The sequence below is a fragment of the Taudactylus pleione genome, unplaced genomic scaffold, assembly GCF_031769625.1.
Source record: "Taudactylus pleione unplaced genomic scaffold, aTauple2 ptg000500l, whole genome shotgun sequence".
Taxonomy (NCBI): Eukaryota; Metazoa; Chordata; class Amphibia; order Anura; family Myobatrachidae; genus Taudactylus; species Taudactylus pleione.
Window position 1 is genome coordinate 1,042,249 of NW_028284902.1, and position 20,519 is coordinate 1,062,767.

Genomic DNA, 20,519 nt, shown 5'->3' on the forward strand with positions numbered 1-20,519 from the left:
TAGGAGACCTTGGAGCTGTGCATTTTGTATGGTGTCATTGAATATGTGCAACAGATCTGTCAGGTTGACAACTTTGATGAGTGAATTAATGATAAATTCAGAGTTCCTTATAATAATACTGATATTTTGGTAATTATCTATCCACTGTGCTATCGTGTCTATTGCGTAGGCACCTTGAGGACTGTTAGATGTCGTTGGCTTATTATTTACTTGGAGCATCAACCAATTTACAGTGTCCAGCTGTAACTTTATGGCCTCCAGAAGTTCACTGATGTTAGATTGCGATGTTGTGGAAATGTTGACTGGGATGGACTCAGACCCAGCTTTCTGTATAATCTCAGAGAAAAGATTTAGGGCAATGTCTGAGTCACTCAGGTTGACACTTAGTAGCGCCCCCATATCCTGTAGTATGTGCACAATATTTACCAGGGATGTGTTTATTACTTGCAACATGGGCTGGTACTGAATGGCCAGAACTGTTACATTGTAGAAATCAATGAGCTGTTGGTAGGTTGATACACTACCATGAAATTGACTTAACCATTCTCCTGCTACTGAAGAGACCACTGAGAGTGTGTCGTGAGTTGCTTGTCCCAATGGTAGTATCTGTAGGAGCTGGGTGAGATGCAGCATTAAATCTAACTTGCACAATGATGGGTCTATGCCAGCCTGGTTGGAACAATTAGAGGTGTATACCAGATTCTCTATCTGGAGAAGAAAGTGAGTAACGTTGGCCGATGATAGCACGTCTACAAGATTCTGTAGAGAAGGAGGAGCAGTGATGTTCACATTATCTTCCATTGTCATGTTCAATAGCCAGTCTTTCAATGTAAGAACTTCTTCATAAACTCCAGTTTGATTTGTAGTAGAATTATACAGTTGCCCCATTGCCTCTGACAGCACCATGAACATTTCATTGATCAGTGTTATCTGGGATTGGTCATAGGAATCAAACTGTGGGAGAGAACTGTTAGCCAGGGTTCTGTTCTGCATGATGGAGTCCATCTGTCTTACATCTAACACAAAGTTCTGTATTCCTGCAGTAAGGTCTGTGCATGTCCAGGGTCTCACACTGCATGATTGGACAGAGTCAATAAGCAGCAGACTGGCATTGGCTGCTCTCTCAAACCTGCCCCGTTCTGCTGCTGGTAAGTACCCTGAGATGAGACTGACGAGCCAAGATGTTACGTTACTGACGTCAGTACTTTCATTAATCAGAATATGGGATTGGATAGATGGTAATAGCTGTATAACAGTGTTACTCAGGTCACTGGACTGTGTATTGGTCAGATTGCTGAGATGCTGCCATAATGTAAGAATGGCATTTAGAGTACTTTGTGTCTCATTGGTCCTATCTAAATAAATTAGTAAGTATTTACCAAAAATGTCAGAAAGATCTTGAATATTAATGGTCTTATTCATCTGGACAAAGTCCTGAAACATCTGTACTGCACCCATGAACAGTTTGCCATATTGTATATTTTTAGAATTGTTGGAAACCTGTAAAAAGTTGCTTATCTCCGATATAAAACTTGACTGATTCATGGCAGAAAGAATGTGAAACAGAATAGTTGGATCATTCGAGCTGTTTGCTTGATTCTCCATGGCAGACAACTTGTTAATGAACATTTCAAGTTGACTGAGCAAACTTGTTACATTGGATGCCGATTGTAGATCTTCCTCCAAAGCCGGTGCTGTATTCGTGCTTTGCGGCAGCAAACTTTGCAAGAGGTCGCTCAGCACCAGCTGCAGTATCTTAACAACGGTGACATTTCCCCCATGCGATGGGCTGAGAGATGTTTCTGAGATGATCAAGTCAGTAAGATTGAATATAAATTGGATGATGTGCTTTAATGTGTCGGAGTCGTCAGATCCGTTGTTCGATACCAGCTCACCGACCGCAGAGATGATCATATTCTCCAAACCACTTTCTTTTAAGGAATCCCAAACTTCTACCAGGAATCTATGGAAGAAAATGATAATAGTCTGTCTTCTATAAGAATATGTAGTTATTTAATTAACCATAATCACAACAAACTCCATCTACATACAGGTCATGTACATACTACTGTAAATTTTCAAGATGTTGCCCCATTTCCAATATTTTAGCATCATGTCTGAAGTTTCCAGCATTTATCAGAGAATTTCTAAATGTGATTCATAATTATATCAATTATTCCAAACTAGTACATCTAATTCTGTGTATAATATTTTATAGGTGCCACTTAGTTCTGGAAGTGGTCATTAGGATAAACAAATGCTGGAAGCCTTCATAAAAACCTTGCGGCACATTTATGCCGAGATACTGAGATAAGGGCGGATAGTAATTATCTAGGCGCAGAATTGTTTGGAGGGGCCCACCATGGGCCCCCTTGGCAGCATGCGGCACCTCTGTCCGACACCGCACATATTATTTTCCATAGTTTTTCTCCACAGGGTGGCGTAACCACGCTCCACTCAGCACCCGGACCACGTGGCTACCTCAACGGATCTGTATTTATGATTGTACCCAACACTTTTAAACTTTTCAACCAATCTCTCTTAATTGTGATGTTAAGTGACTGATTTTGCACTATGGCCCTCATTCAGACCCACTCGTGAGCGGCTGTCCGCTCGCAAGTGGGTCGATGGTCCCCACTGCGCATACGCACGACGGAGGGAGCTCCGTCGTGCGCATGCGCGAGACCCGACGAGCAAAGGACTTTCCTTCGCTCAGAGTTTCGCATCAAAGGGGGCGTGCTGTCGATGGTGACTGACAGCACGCCCCCTTTGGTGGGCGTGCCGGGGACGTGCCTGCCAGACGTAGGCGTTCCCAAGGGAACGCCTACCGTCTGAAGTCGGCCCCACTGACATCACTAGTGATGTCAGTGGGAGTGATTTTGGCTCTGATAGAGCCAAAATCACTCCTGGCCTTGCGGTTGAAAAACCCAACCACAGGCTTTTGCTCGCAGTTTCGATGGTCGCGATGGTCAAGACCATCGCGACCATCATCCTGCACGCTCGTATATGCTGTGGGTGGTGACCCACAGCTATACGAGCGCCCAGGAGGACGCTCCATATTAATGGAGGTGGGCCCTGATTCAGAGCGAGCGCTCTGGTCAGAGCGTCCGGCTCTGAATCAGGGCCTATGTTTTATGCTACTGTGCAGAGTTGTGCCCAGCAAGATCTAAATATTAGAGATGAGCTCTTTGTTTCTACTGGTTACATTCGGATCTGAAAAACAGCATCCACGTTTTGGATAGCCAATAAGATAAATACAAACTTGCACTATGGCAAAAAAAATCGAGTAGAACCGAACCGCTAATGCAACTGGGTGTAAACACAAATACAATCTACTTACTCTCATGATTAATTTAAGCCATAAATGACACCACACATTATTTTTAAATAAACAAATAAGTCAAATTATTTGAATTAGTGGTTGCAAATATCTAGTTTCCCGAAAAGGGTGCACAATGAGTGCACATGTGCTTGGCAGACCATCTACATCTATGGGGCATATTCAATAAGGTGCGAAAAGTCCTGTACTTTTTGCATGCCGGAATTTTTTTGCCGTCATCGCTGGTTTTCCATGCGAAAAAGTATCGCGCACGTCCCCGCTTATCCCCGTATTCAATTAGAAATCAGCGAAAACAGGAGCCAGCGAAACTGTAACAGGCGAAAAGTACTGTCAGATTTGGGGAAATTAGCCTGACACCCCCCAAATGATGCACTGACATTAGGGATCACTATAGATGGGATGTAGTCCCGAAGCCGATGGTCTAAATGCCGATCGCCGGCTTCCAGACTCTCTAATCCTGGCGTGGTACTAATGACAGGCGTTGAAAACTCGACGCCTGTCATTAACCATACACTGGAAGACCGACGCCTGGCATACCGAACGTAGGTAAGCCGGGTGCCGGGCACGGGCAGCCGCGTGGGGGTGAGGGTTAGGTTTAGGGCTCCCGGGGGGACAGGGTTAGGCTTCCCCGGGAGGGTTAGGTTTAGGCTAGGGGGAGGGAGGGTTAGGGTTAGGCACTCCCGGGGGGAGGTTAGGGTTAGGAACCCCCCCGGGGGACTTAGGTTTAGGCAGCGGGGAAGGGGGGGTTAAGTTTAGGCACTTAGAGGGGGGATTACGGTTAGGCACTTGGGGGAGGTTAGGGTTAGACACCCCTAAGGGAGGGTTAGGGGGGGAATTAGGTTAGCGATACTTACCTTAGGGATGATCGGGATCTTCACCCTTGCCGGGCAGCCGCTGTTGGGATTTGAACCGCCGGCCATGCAGCCGACGGTAATACCTACTATACACCTATAGAATAGGCCTACTGAAGGCATTTAGGGTACTTAAATGATCGCAATAGCTGCTATTTAGCGTCTTTGCAGAAGTGATGGAATAGCATTTAGCAGTGTTTTTTGGTGAAAATAAGTAGTCCCAGCAAATTTGGGGTACATGAAAATGGGTACTAGCATATTTTAAAGTTGCTAAAGTGAAGTTTAAAAAACATAACAAATCCACCTGCTGCAACCACCTGCAAACTTAAAAACACCTGGGGCATACTTGGGGACCCCCCCTGGAGTCTAGTTCACTAGTTTTTAAGTTTGTCCCCTAACTTTGGACTTTTTCGCCCCGAAAATGAAAGTACTTTTTTGGGGTGAACTAAAGTATTTTTTTAACTTTTTTTGATGCAGTTTACCTTATGGAGACTGTCCCAAGGGTGTAGGGGGGTTTTCCGAGGTTTGACCCCAAAATCCCAATTCTGCACTTTTTTTCGACACCTATTCATAGGTAATACTTATTTGCCGGTTCCATTGCATTGAGTTTTCGCAACGGCGAAAAGTCTCCGGAATTGAATACGGAGGAAACTTTTTGCGTGGCGAAATGACGTCACTCGCGATACTTTATCGCAGAAAACGGCTTTTCGCCCCCAATTGAATACAGCCCTATATATCTGTGGCAAACCAAGGCACTTTGGGGTCGATTCTAAGTTGAGAGTGAAGGAAGCAAAGCAAATAATTTTATACATGGAATAAACCATGCTGCATCGCAAGGGGTGCAAATACATAAATTCATTAAATGTAACTTTTTCATTTATTTATTTATTTTGAAATAATGCTGAGTCTAGTTGCATTGATGGCTTAAATTAATCATTAGCGTAAGGAGACTATGGGGTCAATCCTATTAGGTACTAATTGCGAGTAGCAAGTTTGTTTCTTTAAACTCGCGCACTTCGCAGTGAAGCGCTCTCCCGAGAATTCTCCAATTAAAAATGCTATTTGCAATACTCACAGCGGAGGGGTGCGAATTGACTGCCAAATGAGATTCGCGAGAAATGCATGAAATGTGGGGAGACCATCCTAGGCCCCCCAAAATGGATAATTTTTTTGGCAGGACCGTATAGAAGGCTATTTCTGGGCATTAGGAAGGTATTGTAGGTTTTTAAATGGTGTCAAATGGCAGATTTGTTTTTTTTTTTTTAAATGCAATAAAATTATTAAAAAAAAACTTTTTACATTTAATCTCAAACAAATTAAACGAAAAACACAAAAAAAGTAGGAAAAAGGGTGATTTTGGGGTACTTTGAGGGCACCTTGCAAAATTGGAAAAAAAAATTATAAAAATTATTTTTCAACTAAAAAATTATTGTGATTAAATTTGGGGACATTTTTTTAAACCCCCAAAAATGACATGTAATTATTGGACTAATTAGCTAATTGGAAACTTTCAAATGCCTAATTAGTCATTAGGGGGGTTGCCCAATGGGTTCAGCACAGTGTCCCGACATTTTAACCTTAAAATAAAGATTTTCCTTTCCATCTCTCAGGGAGGTGTGAGTGGAAAGTTGCGAATCAGTCTGACCGGTTCAGTGCGAGTTGCTACTTGGTTTGCAAAATTAATTTGCTATGTGAATTCGAAGTGAAAATAGCAACTCGCACCTCGCAATTCGCACCTAATAGGATTGACCCCTATATTTATTAAATATGCCGCTTTTTCTTATTACAAGCTCATATTTAATCTCTACAAAGTACTGTAACAGAAACAGGCACACTCATTTCCACTTTGGAAACCACTTAGAAATTGAAAATCTCTCTAGTAAATTTGAAAATATGGTTCAAACATCACTTTCCTTGAGTCTCTAATAACACTGCACAACAATGAAAATGTTTCCGATGTGAAAATAGTTACTACTAATTGATTTCAGCAAGCAAAGAATGAATATGACATTTAAAACTCTCAGTTAGCTCTGAGTTCGGAGATATAGCCCATTTATGAACATGTAGGGGTATTCCTAGTGAAGTGGGCAGAAGGGAGAGAATCTTACCAGCAATCTGCGTTCCATGCAGAGGGGGCGGGGCCTAATGACCCAATTAAATGAATCAGTTATTTGCCCCCTCCCCTATTCAAATATATGCGATTCACGGGATTACCCACACAAGATAACTGTGGTGCACTGAGTGACAAGCATAGTGAGCGATTCCACCAAGACATTACAGCAATGGAACAAAGATATCAGGGTAGGTGATCACTACTGTTGGACAGTGACAAGAGATGCCCCAGAAGAGGAGTACAAGCGACAAGCAAAGAGAAAGCACCCCCATGAATAGGCCACTAAATTAGATAGTACTTTCGTATGCTGTATGTTTGCTTCGTATGCTGTATGTTTGTTTCGTATGCTGTATGTTTGTTTCCTATGCTGTATGTTTGTTTCGTTTTGTGTTCTTATTTGTGATTGATTGAATTAAAGCAACTGTTATTTATTTTCAATCAAGAAAATATCAGATTATTTTAAAATAACTTTTCACTATGACTATATTACTAATGCACATACAGTATAGTGCAAGTAGTGTAGTTCAAAAAATAGAGCTAGTAAAAACATTCTGAAATCATTTTAGTTTTTCTTGACCTCAAATTAGTAATGTATGACTATTTTTAGAAAGGAAACAAATTAAACGTATTTATTTGTTGCACAGTGTAACTATATTATGGTCAAACAAGAATCATGACAACTTATGGAAGAACTAACCTGTATTCAGAAGATGTATTCTGAGTCCTATTTATAAATCTTTCCACCACATCCAATGCGAAAGACAACCAGACAGTATCTGGAGAGCCATGTTGCGGCTTAAGCACATTTTGTATATCTTGTATCATTACCAAGATGAAATTTTGCACTTTGAGGAGTAGGACTTCCTTGGGAGAAGAAGACCACCAAGCAATATCCAGTAAGAAATAAATCAGCTTCTGGAAAGTCTTGTCTTCCATCCAACCTGTTGAACCTGATACGTTATCAAACAGTTCATTTATGACCGGTACAATATTCATGAAGCTGGCTAGGTTGTTTTGTGTTAGGGCAGGTTGTGCAACTAATTCTTCTACAACCCCGAGGATATATGATGCGGCCTCACAGTACTTTCTCATGCTGTCTGGTACTAGTGGCTCAGCGTACAGAAGTATCCTTCTGGAGGATTTGACCATGCTAACCCAGTCATTCTGTGAATGGTTCCAGTGTAACAGGCCACAAATATCCATAGTTAAATTTGAGAGTTGTGTTTCATCCGACCATGGACTTGAAGGGACGGCATTCTGTACCATCTTATGTACAGCAGTAAGTATTTTAATGACTCTGCTACAGTCCAATGTTAAGAAAGAGTCTACCGGTGTCTGTGTTGCACTCTCAGAAGCTGTGTCATTGATGGCAGACATTACAGTATGGAGAAAGTTCTGCACCATTGTCTGTTTCTCTGAAGACAGACTGAGGATTTGACTTTCTAGTGTATGGATGAATGCATTTTCGAGTCCGCTGTTTTGGAAAACTGTCAATATGCGTTCCAATATCCTGCAGGGAAAAAAAATATATATTTATTATACAGTAGATATATATAGTATACTGCAAATCTCACGTGGAAATCCATTATCCAAACAGTTCTTACAATTAAAAAAAATAGTCTCATTTATCAATGAGTTTTATCATACGCAACAAGGTTTAAAACTCATTATAATGCTCAAGTCAATCATCTCCCAACTGTCATTTTTTAAACAGATGACAGTTAGGAGCTGATTGGCTGGAGCACCATTATCATACGCAATGAGTTTTAAAACTTGTTGCATATGATAAAACTCATTACTAAATGGGCCTATTAGATTAAATTGCTGTTCCTCTATGATAATCTCTAACACAAACCTAATCATCAAGCGCCTTTCCCTACAGTTGCAACAGGTGTAATCAGATTCACCATAACAAATCCAGTCCCCTACTTTAAGGGGAACTGGGCATTTGGGGGTGTGGCCATGCTCTATTTGCACATCAGGCCTCCATGGAGATGCTATGCCACCGCATTCCAACTCTATATAAGGGGCTCCAAGATGGGTTAGGGCAGGAACTAAGTGCCCAGACCTAGGAGTGCGCGAAAGGCATAACCACACCCCTCACAATGCCTTGAAAATGCTCACTCTGTAAGCCACTCGCCCCCCCCCCCAGTGCCTAGGCCCGCCCAATGCCATGCTCTTGAGGGGGTATGGCGTGACTTTGCCTCCTTGGCTGTACCCAGCCCCCTTCTTTGGCGCCTCTGAGTGTAATGAGGATGCTATTCTCAGCATGGAAAAAGTAAGGGATACATTTTGTATATTTAGAGAAATGTAAATTCAGTATATTTTATTAATAGAGGACCATTAGTGATATGATTATATTAGCGATGTGCCTTGGGATGTCTGTTGCACCAACAGTGCTGCTAAGTTTACCATTTTCTGCCCACATTTTATTTGCTAAAAGCTCCTTTCCTTTTTATTATCTCACAATTACTGCAAAAATCATCCACACTATGCAGAATCCCCTAATATATAATCCAATCTCATCTACTTTGCGCTATAAATACAGGTATGGAAGTGCCATAGATTCTTACAGTACAGTACGTGTGCCCTACCCATTCCGTTTCACAATCTGCATTCCTTTATGCGGGGGAATAACTCACTCACTGAAATATCATATAATGCATTTCTCATCTTTATAAAGACTCTGGTTTCCATTTGTGGAAATCTATACATTGCTAATGAAACTACTGACATCGCTTTAGGGGAATACATAACACAGATAAGCAGAAAATGTACCACAAATAGATTCTGTCACTGAGTGATTTAGGGAGAGTTCACATAAGAATTCAGGAGGTGTAACATTTATCATCGCTATATATATATATAGCATGCCAGTGAGTTCCATGACACAAGTAGATACTCTATGGTTAGGTGACAGAAGCCCCAAGTATGTCCTTGGTCACCATTGCAGTTGTGACACTGGGAGATGAAAAGAACCATCACTGAGGTTATGTCTAGTATCAGATGTGTCCAGATTATTTGAACATACTGCTCTTTATTCTATATAAATACTGTAGGTGTTATTCTATATAAATACTGTAGGTGTACCATTATGCTTCTATGTCATTCCTGTCAATCCACCTTTTTATTTGTCTTGCATAGTCTACCTTAGAAAAGAAATCTCACAATGATTTAATTACCCCTTTCTAAAGCTTGTGCCCTCTGCTATTTTCAATATGCCTAGAGTATCTACCCATTACCCGCACAGCACAAAGGTACCTTCTGTGGTATTGTATTTAGTCGCTAATGTCAGACAATAATTAACAAATATATTGTAATAAATATAATATATTTTCTTTCTCAAATTTCATAGCCTTTTCTGTACGCTTATGCCAGGATACACAAAATTGCTTCCCAATCTAGTTTACAGCTGAGCTGTTTGAGGGCCTTCAGCTCATGGTCACTGTGTAGGGAATCCTAAACTAATAAAGTAATTGATAGAATAAAAACCAAGTTATCAAATATGTAGGGTGACCAATACAGCAGGCATGCCCCATTGTTAGAGAGGGTGTTTGACCAAGATTAGGGCATGGCCACTCCCACTCTGGAAAAGATTCACTATGACGATTACGCGCCAACGTTGGGGGGAATTCTGGACCCGGATCCTTGGCAGACTCAGCAGACAAGCCCTGGCTCAAGTTGGTCCCCCCAGTCAAACAATAATAATAATCAGGGCCGTAACTAGGGTAGTGCGCCTGTGCCATGGCACAGGGCTCTGCAGGACAGGGGGCGCTGTTTGGGCATGTCAATTTACCTGTTTATTATCATTCTCACTTGTAGATTCCTCTTCTTTAATCCCCAGCATCTCCTGGCCTCCCCTCTCTCTTCCCTCGCCCATCTCCATGAAGCCATTGCCCTTTATCAGATGCACAGATCTTATGTTAAAAAATGGGGGGGGGGGGGGGGCACCAATGCTCTCTCTGGCACAGGGGACCAAAAAGTCTGGTTACGGCTCTAATAATAATAATAATAATAATAATAATAATAATAATAATAATAATAATGTTATTTATATAGCGCAAGGGACATTAATGAAATGCTTGGGTGAATAGGTGAGTCTTGAGTCTATGTTTGAAAGATTCTAGAGTGGAGGCCTCTCGAACTGTGCGAGGAAGCAAGTTCCATGGCGTCAGAGCCACAAAGCTGAAAGCTTGACCCCCAGATGAATTCCAGGAGATTCTAGGTACTGTTAATATGTTTAGAAAAAGAGATGAAGGTAGCACTAGTACCTATATGTTCTAAATAGGTTGCTGCCTTTAGAGGGAAACGATAAGGGCTCACCTTCCCTAGTAGTTGTGCGAAAGAAAGAAATCCTGTGGAGCCTCCTATAGGTCCCGTATATAGCTCAGGTAATAATCACAAAGTGAGTACTCAAATTGAAATGGGTTTAATAAAATGCATAGCAAATACAAAATAAAAATATATATATGTACATATGTATAAATATATATATAGGCTATAGCCAATAAAAGATGGACATACTCACAACATATAAATTAAAACACAAAACATATATATTTGTGTATGAAGCAGCAGACAATCTAAGAGTGCGTTTTACTTTACTATGTCCATATATATATATTTTTATTTTGTATTTACTATGCATTTTATTAAACCCATTTCAATTTGAGTACTCACTTTGTGATTATTACCTAAGCTATATACGGGACCTATAGGAGGCGCCAAAGGATTTCTTTCTTAGGTACTGTTAATAGTCCTTCGTCAACGGATTGCAGTAATCGAGTGGGACAGTAAGGGACCAGAAGATGCTTCGAACCTGGACTTCAGTAATTGGTACCCGGCCCACTCCATCTCAGAGCTCCTGCAACCGCATACAAACTTATTTGTTCCCTCCTGTTCATCTGTCCTTAAAATACTAAACTATAATTTATGACCTGCAAGGGCTTCCAACCTCTTTGAGTATAGGTTTATAGCATACATGAGCCAAAAAAAAAATACACATACTAACTACACTATCACAAAGTTGTCACATTTATACAAATATCTGCCTAATTAAACTTGCTCATGCAATGAAAAACAAATATTCCAACTTACTTTTGAAGCAGGGCGTCCATTGGCTCAGTGCTGTTGCTCGTGATGAAATAAATCTGGAAAATCTCAGACGTAACCAATAAGATCTCTTCGTAGCCGGTGATATTGAGGCTTTTAAAAACACGGTTCACTGCTCCTATTGCATTAACAGTGATCTTCTCCACTGTGGATATAGAACTGCTGTTTCCACCTGATAATGCCTCTTTGACTATGGACTCCAAAGAGTTCACCGATTCATGGAGGGTTTGGTAGACAACCTGGTTCATTGGAGGCTCTTTTCCATTTAAGATTTGAATTAAGGATGTCACTAAACTATCAAGCATATCCACGCTGGTGAAATTCTCAGACTGGATGAAAGATGCTATGATCTTCATGATATTGTCTACCTTTGTTCCAGCCTCTGCAGTGATCACCATACTTGTGATTGCTTTCAGTTCCTCTAGCCAATCAATTCTAGAATTGTTTCTGAGTATTAATCCGCATGTCCAAGAGCTGATGTTGGAATAGAATGTGTCATCGATGGAAAGGTTCATCCTACTGCGGTACAAATCAAGATGGTTGAGAAGTGAATTTTCGCAGCTCTCAACAGATGTTATATTCAATTCGGCACTGATCTTTTTAATAAGTTTAACCGCAATCATGGAAAAGTTGGCATCAAAAATATTAGCCAGGGAAATATGTGGCATACTTGAGTTCAGTCTCAGACTTACACTTGTAAGGTTTGTGACCCTGTTTAGGATGTTTAGTATATGAAACATTTCCAAGGACTCTTCAACTGAGCCAAACCGGTTCAGAAAATTGCTTACAGTTTTCTGCAATTCCGATGCTACAAATGATTTGTTGGTCGTTGTGCTCATTTGGGAGACTTCAAACAATTGCAGCATGATATCATTCCATGAGCTCAGTACAGTGTCATTTAAAGGGATATCTGCTTGGTTGGAGGCATAAAGCTTTACAATATTAGATACCTGAAGCAGGTTTTCTGAATATTGGGATAAATCCTGGGTATATAATGTCTGATTGGAAAACAGATATATCAGAGACTGTAAGTGTGTAGACTGACTTTCAAACATTTGATATATAATATATCCAATCTGTCTATCAATTGCCACACATGTGACGTTGTGTGCTGAAAGTTTGTCAGTAATTAGGGGTAGCGCTGCATCCATTTCTGGAACCCAAGTAGTGTCTAGGCCTAAAAGATGATTTGTTCTAGAAATCAATTGAACAGTTGTCTCCAAATTCTTAGCAAGGCATGCTAGTTCTTCTTTTGCTGTGCTTTCTATGGCACACTCAGACGTATTTGCCTGCCAAGTGGTGTCTTCCAAGATGCTACTCAATGTCATGTTTCCATCTGTCATGGGTAGAACCAAGCTTATCTGGCAACCCAAATCATTTAGAATCAGTTGCACCGTGTGTGTGATGTCTGTGGCTGAGCAGTTCTGTGTCAGTGATGGAGCCGTGCTCGCGGATAAACACTGCACGCTTAAATGCAGGAGTTCCATCAACTTATTCTTCAACCATGGAAACTCATGCAAGATGTTTCCATCCCAACACTCCAGAAACAAATTGTATATATCATACAGAGCAGTCTTATTCATGCTACCTTCATATTCTGCATGATACAGAATATACATGACTTGTTGGGATATGTTGTATATGGTTTGTAAGTTATAATTGAAAACTGTCTCTGGGTATAAGTCATTCACAAATGTTTCCACAGTCAGAAGGACCTTCTCTGTGGAGGACAAGACAGAAGAGAGATTGGCCAGCCTTTCTCCATCATATTCTTGTAATAGCTGCAAAACAAACGTAAGATCACTGTCACTAATTTCATTTAGCAAAGGGTTCCCACGAGTCCTGTTGACAAATTCCTGCTGAATGATCATTTCGATGGTGGACATAGTGTGGTTTATAAACATATCTATACTTTGATCTCCTCCTTGCAGTGTATCATTAAGTATGCTGTGGAGAGTAGAAATAAAATCAAATTTTTCCACCAAATTAGTTACATACTGCGCTTCACCAGCAATGGGCATGAGGGAAGGGTTGCTTTTGATACTAGACAGGACAATGCCTACGATCAACTGTGCCATTGTCACAAATGGGTCTGTATTACTAGTAGTTTGGAAGGCTTCAGTCTGATTTTTCACACATAGAATATACCACCGAACAGTCTGAAGCTGGGTTTTCAAATTCTCTAGTTCTTGGTTAGTCTGAGATAACAATGTAGCAGGGAATGCATAATTAGTTTTTGCAGCTTTCAGAGTCTCCAACAAGTCTCCAATTAATTTGCCAGTTGCTATGGATGACAAATTTGCATTAGCTCTTAATTCTCCCAAACTGTCCACAACATCCAGGAGATTTATGTATATTTCCCGAAGAGTAGACTGATTGTGAAACGCGACGGTTGACACGTCATACAAATAAGTAAGCTGTTGATAAATATCCACTGTTCCATTCATCTCTCCTAGCCAGGTTTGAGCTACTGAAAGCACTGCAAGGATAATATCATCTGTAGGCTGTGGAAATGGCAGCATTTGTAGGAGATCCGCGAGGCTTGTAGTCAACTCCATAGTGCACTGCAGAGGATTGACCAATGTGTTCATGTAGCACTTAGACAATCTGGTGATGTTACTCAGTTGAGAGGTCAGTTTTGTAAGGTCTACAGATCCAAGCGCTTGAAGAACATCGTCAATATTCTGCTGTAGTTGCTCTACGAGAGGGAGGGAGAGATTTGATCCATTTTCTAATGTCATATTTAAAATTAAAGTCAGTTCTCCAAGTGTGTTCTTATAGATATCCTGGGCAGTGTTGCATGAACTGTTATCGCGTGCTTGAGAACACGAGATCATCAAGAACATTTTATTGAAGACAGCCATCTGCGCTTGGCTGGGCGCTGCAAACTGTAATGCAATGCTACCGTTAACTATTTGTTGCACGTTTCCAGTAGTCAGGGCGGTTATAAACTCTGTGGCGTTTTGTAGCTGCTGCTGGAACATGAAGATGGAGCCCGTACAGTTGGACAGTTCCATCTGACATGTGGACACTGTGTCGAGGAGAGTCGCGAAGAAGTTCTCTACATTATGAAAGAGATCACGTTCCGTATCTGGAATTAAGCTGGAGATTAGCTTCATCAACTCCAGTGATACATTATTGGGGTTAGAGCTCATTGTCTGTAAATGCGATGGAGCGAAAAAGGACAAGATATCTGCAGCATTATTAGTAAATGCCTCAGATTGTAAAAAAGCTAGCTGGTTGTAGTCGAAATAGGAATTCAGAAAAGTCAGATTGTCTTGCAAGGTTGTTTCTGTGTTCAGAAAAGTCAATATCTGCTGTAAGTAGAAGTTGACAAGTAGAGAGCTGTTCGTTGGGTTAGACGCAGTCATTAGCTTGCTAAAGAGATTGAATGCATGAATAAGGGTTGAGGTTATATTCAAAGTAATGGGTTTCAAGTTCAGAAGGGTTTGGAGACTTGTTTGTAATTCTTTGAAAGCTGGTTGATTGGTAATTGAAAGGATCTTAAGCAATATTGTGGAGTCATTGAAGGTAGCAATCTCTGAGCTGATGGTGGACAAGGCATTGGTTAGGATCTGGAGGTCTACCAATGTCTGGCTGGTCACGTTAGAGGATGAAAGTAAGCCACTCAGATTAACCCAGTACAGAATATTCTTGACAATCGTTTGCGTTAAGTTACTTATAGTGTCCGTGCTGTGAATTGATTGCATATTCAGGAGTTCTGGTGGAACAAGTATATTAATCTGTTCCAGTAATGTCCAGAGCCTGCTGTAAAACTGGTACTGGGAGGACTCTGTTAATAGAAGGTCTGTAGCATTAAGTAGCAGGTGGACAAGTTGTCTGAGAACCGTCTGCAGCTGTGGATCTGAGGGATAACTACTGGTAATTTCCTGCTCCAGCTTCTGAAGAATCATCTGATCAACTGCGTTTTGCTTCAACATTGTCCAAGTTCGTTGCACAACTCTGTAAAAATTAGCACAAACAATGCAATATTAAATTATTATTATTATTATGATATTATTATTATTATTATTATTATTATTATTATATATTTATAGTTATACACACATGATCTGGACAGTACACATGGCAACTGCTTACAAAATTAGTCCATGATTTGTGAGGGTATTAGTTTTCTCAATTACTTTACATCCATCAACTTCATATTTGGATGAAAGTGCTTTCACTGTCTGTTCATTCTACAGTAATCAGTCCTATTATTGTAGGTGTGTGCTCCTCGCTGCGACAGTAAGTGCTGCTATATGCTGCAATTACGGTACCTCTGGACTCACAGATTTTTGTTTGCAGCCCCGTTGGGCTGCATACAAAATTGTGCGAGTTCAGGGTGAGCTTAGGCGGCAAGGGGGGCCAGTGCTTGCGTTTCTACTGTATGTCGTTGCAACGAACAACTCACCCCCCTTCGCACCTTATTGGATTGAGCATTATGTTTTCTTGCTTTTTACCTTTGTGCAATATCAAAATATGTTATAAATGTATATATAAAAAAAACTGTCAATCATACTGTGGCGTGATAATCCTTTAATATTATCCTTTTACAGTAAGTGATATGTGTGACATCATTGGGGCAGGGTATATGCCGTTGGTTTGTTCGAGAAAGCAAAGAACCGAAATAGGACATAAAAAAGGGAGGGAGTTAGCAGACACAATGCCCTTTATGGGCCTGATACTAGTGACTTTTAGCACACCCTGTAAGGATATGTCTAATATTAGAGTGCCTTTAAAAGTATTATCTGCAAGGTGACGAGAGCTGTTTTTTTTTTTTACATATTTTTATTTAGAGATTCAAAAAACAGAAACAATAAAGATGTAATAAAAATATAAAATCAGCAACTAGAGCAGTTTTTTAATAAGTTGTGATAAGGTTACTAAAATGGAATAATACTTAGTAAAAAAAGACTAATTATGTATGGAGGGTGATATGTGGAAAAGCTGGTCTCAAAACTACTAGATTTTGATTGGCAAATGGATAAGAGAGAAGGAGTAGAACTTTTTTTTTAGATATATTTTTGATTGGGAAATCTGGAATCCATATTATCATTATTATTATTATTACTACTATAACAATTACAGGTTTCGGTCCCTAATCCAAAAATCCTGTTGTTTATTCTTTAGGGCAAAAAGCTAGCCAGCCACTCATCTATACCAAGTGTAACTGAGGCATGTTTTGGGGGTATGCAGTATGATCTGCCCAGTGGCCATTGTGCCAGGTGGCTCAATATAACCTTTAAGGCATATTGCCTTAATATTGGTAGGTACTTTATCTCTCTCCAAGGCTTTAGTACATCTCCCCTACAGGGATCGGTATGAAATACCGCCGGACCTATGTCAAATCCCGATGCTGGAAGACCGGTAGCAGTGAAGATCCCGACAGGGAATTAAGGTAAGTATTACTAACCCTTTCCCCCCCTAACCCTAACCCTCCCTTAGGGGTGCCTAACCCTAACCTCCTAACCCTAACCCCCCTTTAAGTGCCTAAACCTAACCTCCCCGTTCCCGCGGCCTAAACCTAACCCTCCCGAGGGGGAAGGGGGGGTGTGCCTAACCCTAACCTCTCCCCGGGGGTGCCTAACCCTAACCCCTCCTTCCCCTAGCCTAACCCTAACCTCCCGGGGGGGGGTGCCTAAACCTAAGTCCCCCCCAGGAGCCCCTAACCTAACCCTCCCCCCCCTGTGGCTGTCCGTGCCTGCCGCCCGGCTTACCTTCGTTCGGTATGCCAGGTGTCGGGCTCCTGGCGTAGGGATAATGATAGGTGTCGGGATTTTGACGCCTATCATTACTCCCCTGTCGGAATTACACAGTCAGGAAGTCGGCTTCCTGACTGCATCCCCCTCTACATAGCACCATTCCAGTACTGATACATTTCCATACCTAGAAAATCATAAAACACTGCTATGCAGACACACAAACACTGCAGGGCTGAAACATTCACAGCATTTGGCCAATATGGGATTTTATTTGTTCAAAGCAAGTACAATTATTTCCTTGACTGCAGGTATAAATGTTTCTGTAAGTCAGTAATACCATCTAAGGGTGGTGTCAGACAGGCTGCTGTCAACATCACAGAAATATGACCTTGTGATTTAACATTGTGGCAAACAATACAATTGTTTTCTTTTTTTACTTGGTACGTGCACTTGTAGCTTTTGTGTCAGTATGAATGGAAGCCTGGAGAAACCTGTCTGTTCTCATTCCTTAGGCTAAACACTCTAAAGCTGCCTGAAAACTGTGCTGCAATAACTTTCTAGTTTTGAGTCACAGAGTATTCTTGCAATAGCTTAATTACAGCGCTCAGGAAGTGACTTGCCTTTGTTTGCCGTAATGGGGATTTTCCCGGCAGTAGTCAAAACGACTACTGTGCATTATTTACAGCCGAAGGTTGTTGCCGTTATAACTAGAGATGTGCGTTTTGGTTTTCCTGAAAACAGAACACACTCGGATATAGGAGTTCCGAGTCGAATCGAGTCCTGGCTCGGATCACTTTTGGGGTCCCAAGTAGAACCACGTACCCAGTCGGGTCTGCTGTAAGTTTGGAACTCGGATTTAAAAACTGAATCTCGGTTTTGGATTGCATGTAAACCGGTCCAAGTTACATGATTTTAGCTACTTCGTACTTACTAGTAAAGGGATCCGCCGAGTCACCTCAGTCTACACGCCCCCCCCCCGTTTCCTCTTTCCGCTGCTCTGAAAGTTTTGACTGTTGCACCTCCCGTTCCTCTGGCCCAGCTCCACTGCGCCCTCCCCAATACCGCTCCACCCCTCCCATTTCAACCTCATCCCGACCTCTTCTCCCACTGTTCTCCATCCCGGCACTCTGCTCCCCCAACCTCTCTCTCGCTCTGCTCAATCTCATCTGCCACAACCACCATGCTCCATTCTATCACCCTCCCCTCCCTGCTCCCGTGCTTACCCCATCCCTGGTGACCGGTTCCACCTCTCCGGTGGTGCTAGCTCCCACTGCGCATGCATGTTAGAGACAGGACAAACCTTATTATATAGATGGTTTCCACTAACCAGAGAAGCAGTATGGCAGCTGTCATCTTAAATTAAAATACTGAAATACATTTAAGGTAATGGTGCACATATTTGAAGACTGCCACTGAATACTGGGCCTTATTCAGAGATGGACGGTAACGCGACCGCAGCTGTGATTCCGCGCGGAACCCAGCTGCGAAAATAGACTAACGATTCCAAAGAGCACCCGAGCATAAGGACTCCCACTTCTGTCTTCTCACATGCGCACAAAGTCGCCTACCTGCTTAAATATCTGTACCATCAATGCACATCGAGCGGCCATCTTGCCCTTGCGGCGGGTCTGACCTGCTGCAGATTTGGCAGCTCTCCTGACATGCAGAGCTGCGTAGGAGATCGCAAGGGCTAATTTATGCACGCCCATGTAACGGAGTCAGACACGCCTGCGTTTTCATGACCACTCCCTGTTACCACCCCGAAAACGCTGACAGCCTGTCACTCACTTTGCAATGGATTGCTCTGTGCGTCCGTAATCTCACTGCGATCATTACGCATGCACAATGACAAACAATCGCTCCATCTGTGTACATAATCGCCATTGCGTTCCTCTCTGAATCAGGCCCACAATGTGATAGTCCACTTGTTAAAAGTACCATATAATGCATTATGAAATTATTTCCGTTCTCTACCTCACAAAGGAACATCGCAGCTATATTTCCTAGAGACAGGTTATTATATGACACAAAGGATGAAGGATACATTTCTCACCTTATTAGACCTGCTGGAGGGTCAATACTAACTTCTTTTAAAAGTGAGAGTGATGTCTGTAGGAAGATATCCCAGTTGATGGAACCATAGCAAACGATATTCAGCCCATTAAATTCACCTAAATGGAGATCAATAGGAAATCTGTGAGAACTCATTAATGCCCCTTTTCCACCAAAATCCCGAGTCAGAGCCGGGATTTAGCCCGTTCCCACTGCGGCACCGACCCGGGAATATCTTGGGTCGGCGCCGTTCACACCAAGCATCGGAAACTCCAGCTCTCCCCTGAACGCCAGATCGGAGCAGTCCGACCACCAGGGGAGGGAGTCCTTTTGGGGGCGGGGTGTTCTTTCGAGAGGCTGTGTGATGTCACAGCTGTCACCGGGCAGACGGACAGGGAGAGATTACAGCCTCCCCTTATGAAGCGGGGATGGGGTCAAAACTTGAACGGTCTGGACCATACGGGTAGACAGTAATCTCTCCCTCCCCGGTGACAGCTTTCGGTTTCAGCCAATCAGCATGCTGTAAACGTGTCCTGGGTCGGATGACCCAGGCAGGTTACCCGTTTTCACTGAGCAAGACCCGGGTTTTACCCATGTAGAACACTCCTCGTGACCCGGGATTTTTTTCTAGGGTCCCTTTTCCATTGAGCAGCGATCTGGGTGGACACGGCAATAACCCAGGTTTTTGCGGCGGTGGAAAAGGGGTATTATTTGACAATGCTATACATGTTTTATAAAAACACAAAGGAAATGCATTAGCCACTGGCATTGTAAGCCCTGGGGACATAGGGCACATAGAGACATTGGAGGAGATGTATGAAGGGGTGTTATGTGTTTTTCCACTAACTGCGCACATTATATGCTGCATTTACCGATTCCCTGCATGTATGAATGCAGGGAAGTGGTTAGAATAACAGGGGCGCTATGCGCTATATGCCTGTCATTATTAAAGCAGCTGTACCTGGATAGGGCGCCGATATGTGTTTGGCAAGTTATGAACGGTCAGTGGCACTGACCACTCCGACATCTGCAGCTATCGATTTTGACAGCTGCAGCTGACACTTCCGCACTCACACAGCACTGGGGCCGACAGCCAGGGATTAGGAGAAAAGACCCTGCGCACGCACAATCTATCTACAACCGCCGGTCAGAGAAACCATCAGAGGGAGAGTGCAATTCGCCACTCAGGGGAGTTAACACTCTCCTTCTTCTGCAAATGATATTATCATACATCCGGGCCGTATTTGGCCCTGTTTCACCACGATAATGGGCGTAGCAGGGCCAACGATTGTTAACCACCTGATCATACATCTACCCCAGTGTCCTGATGGTCCTCTTGCCTCTTT

General features: G+C 42.2%; 1 protein-coding gene across 1 annotated transcript in view; it reads right to left on the reverse strand.

The window, feature by feature from the left end:
* The window catches only part of ABCA12 (ATP binding cassette subfamily A member 12), a 279,245-nt gene that overhangs the window by 150,380 nt on the left and 108,346 nt on the right, over positions 1-20,519 (reverse strand). Inside the window, exons 11-14 of the mRNA XM_088449892.1 lie at positions 19,175-19,292; positions 11,402-15,379; positions 7,002-7,814; positions 9-1,963 (exon numbers count right to left, since the gene is read on the reverse strand). Coding sequence (XP_088306018.1) covers positions 9-1,963; positions 7,002-7,814; positions 11,402-15,379; positions 19,175-19,292 — 6,864 coding nt within the window. The remainder of the gene's footprint in view (positions 1-8; positions 1,964-7,001; positions 7,815-11,401; positions 15,380-19,174; positions 19,293-20,519) is intronic.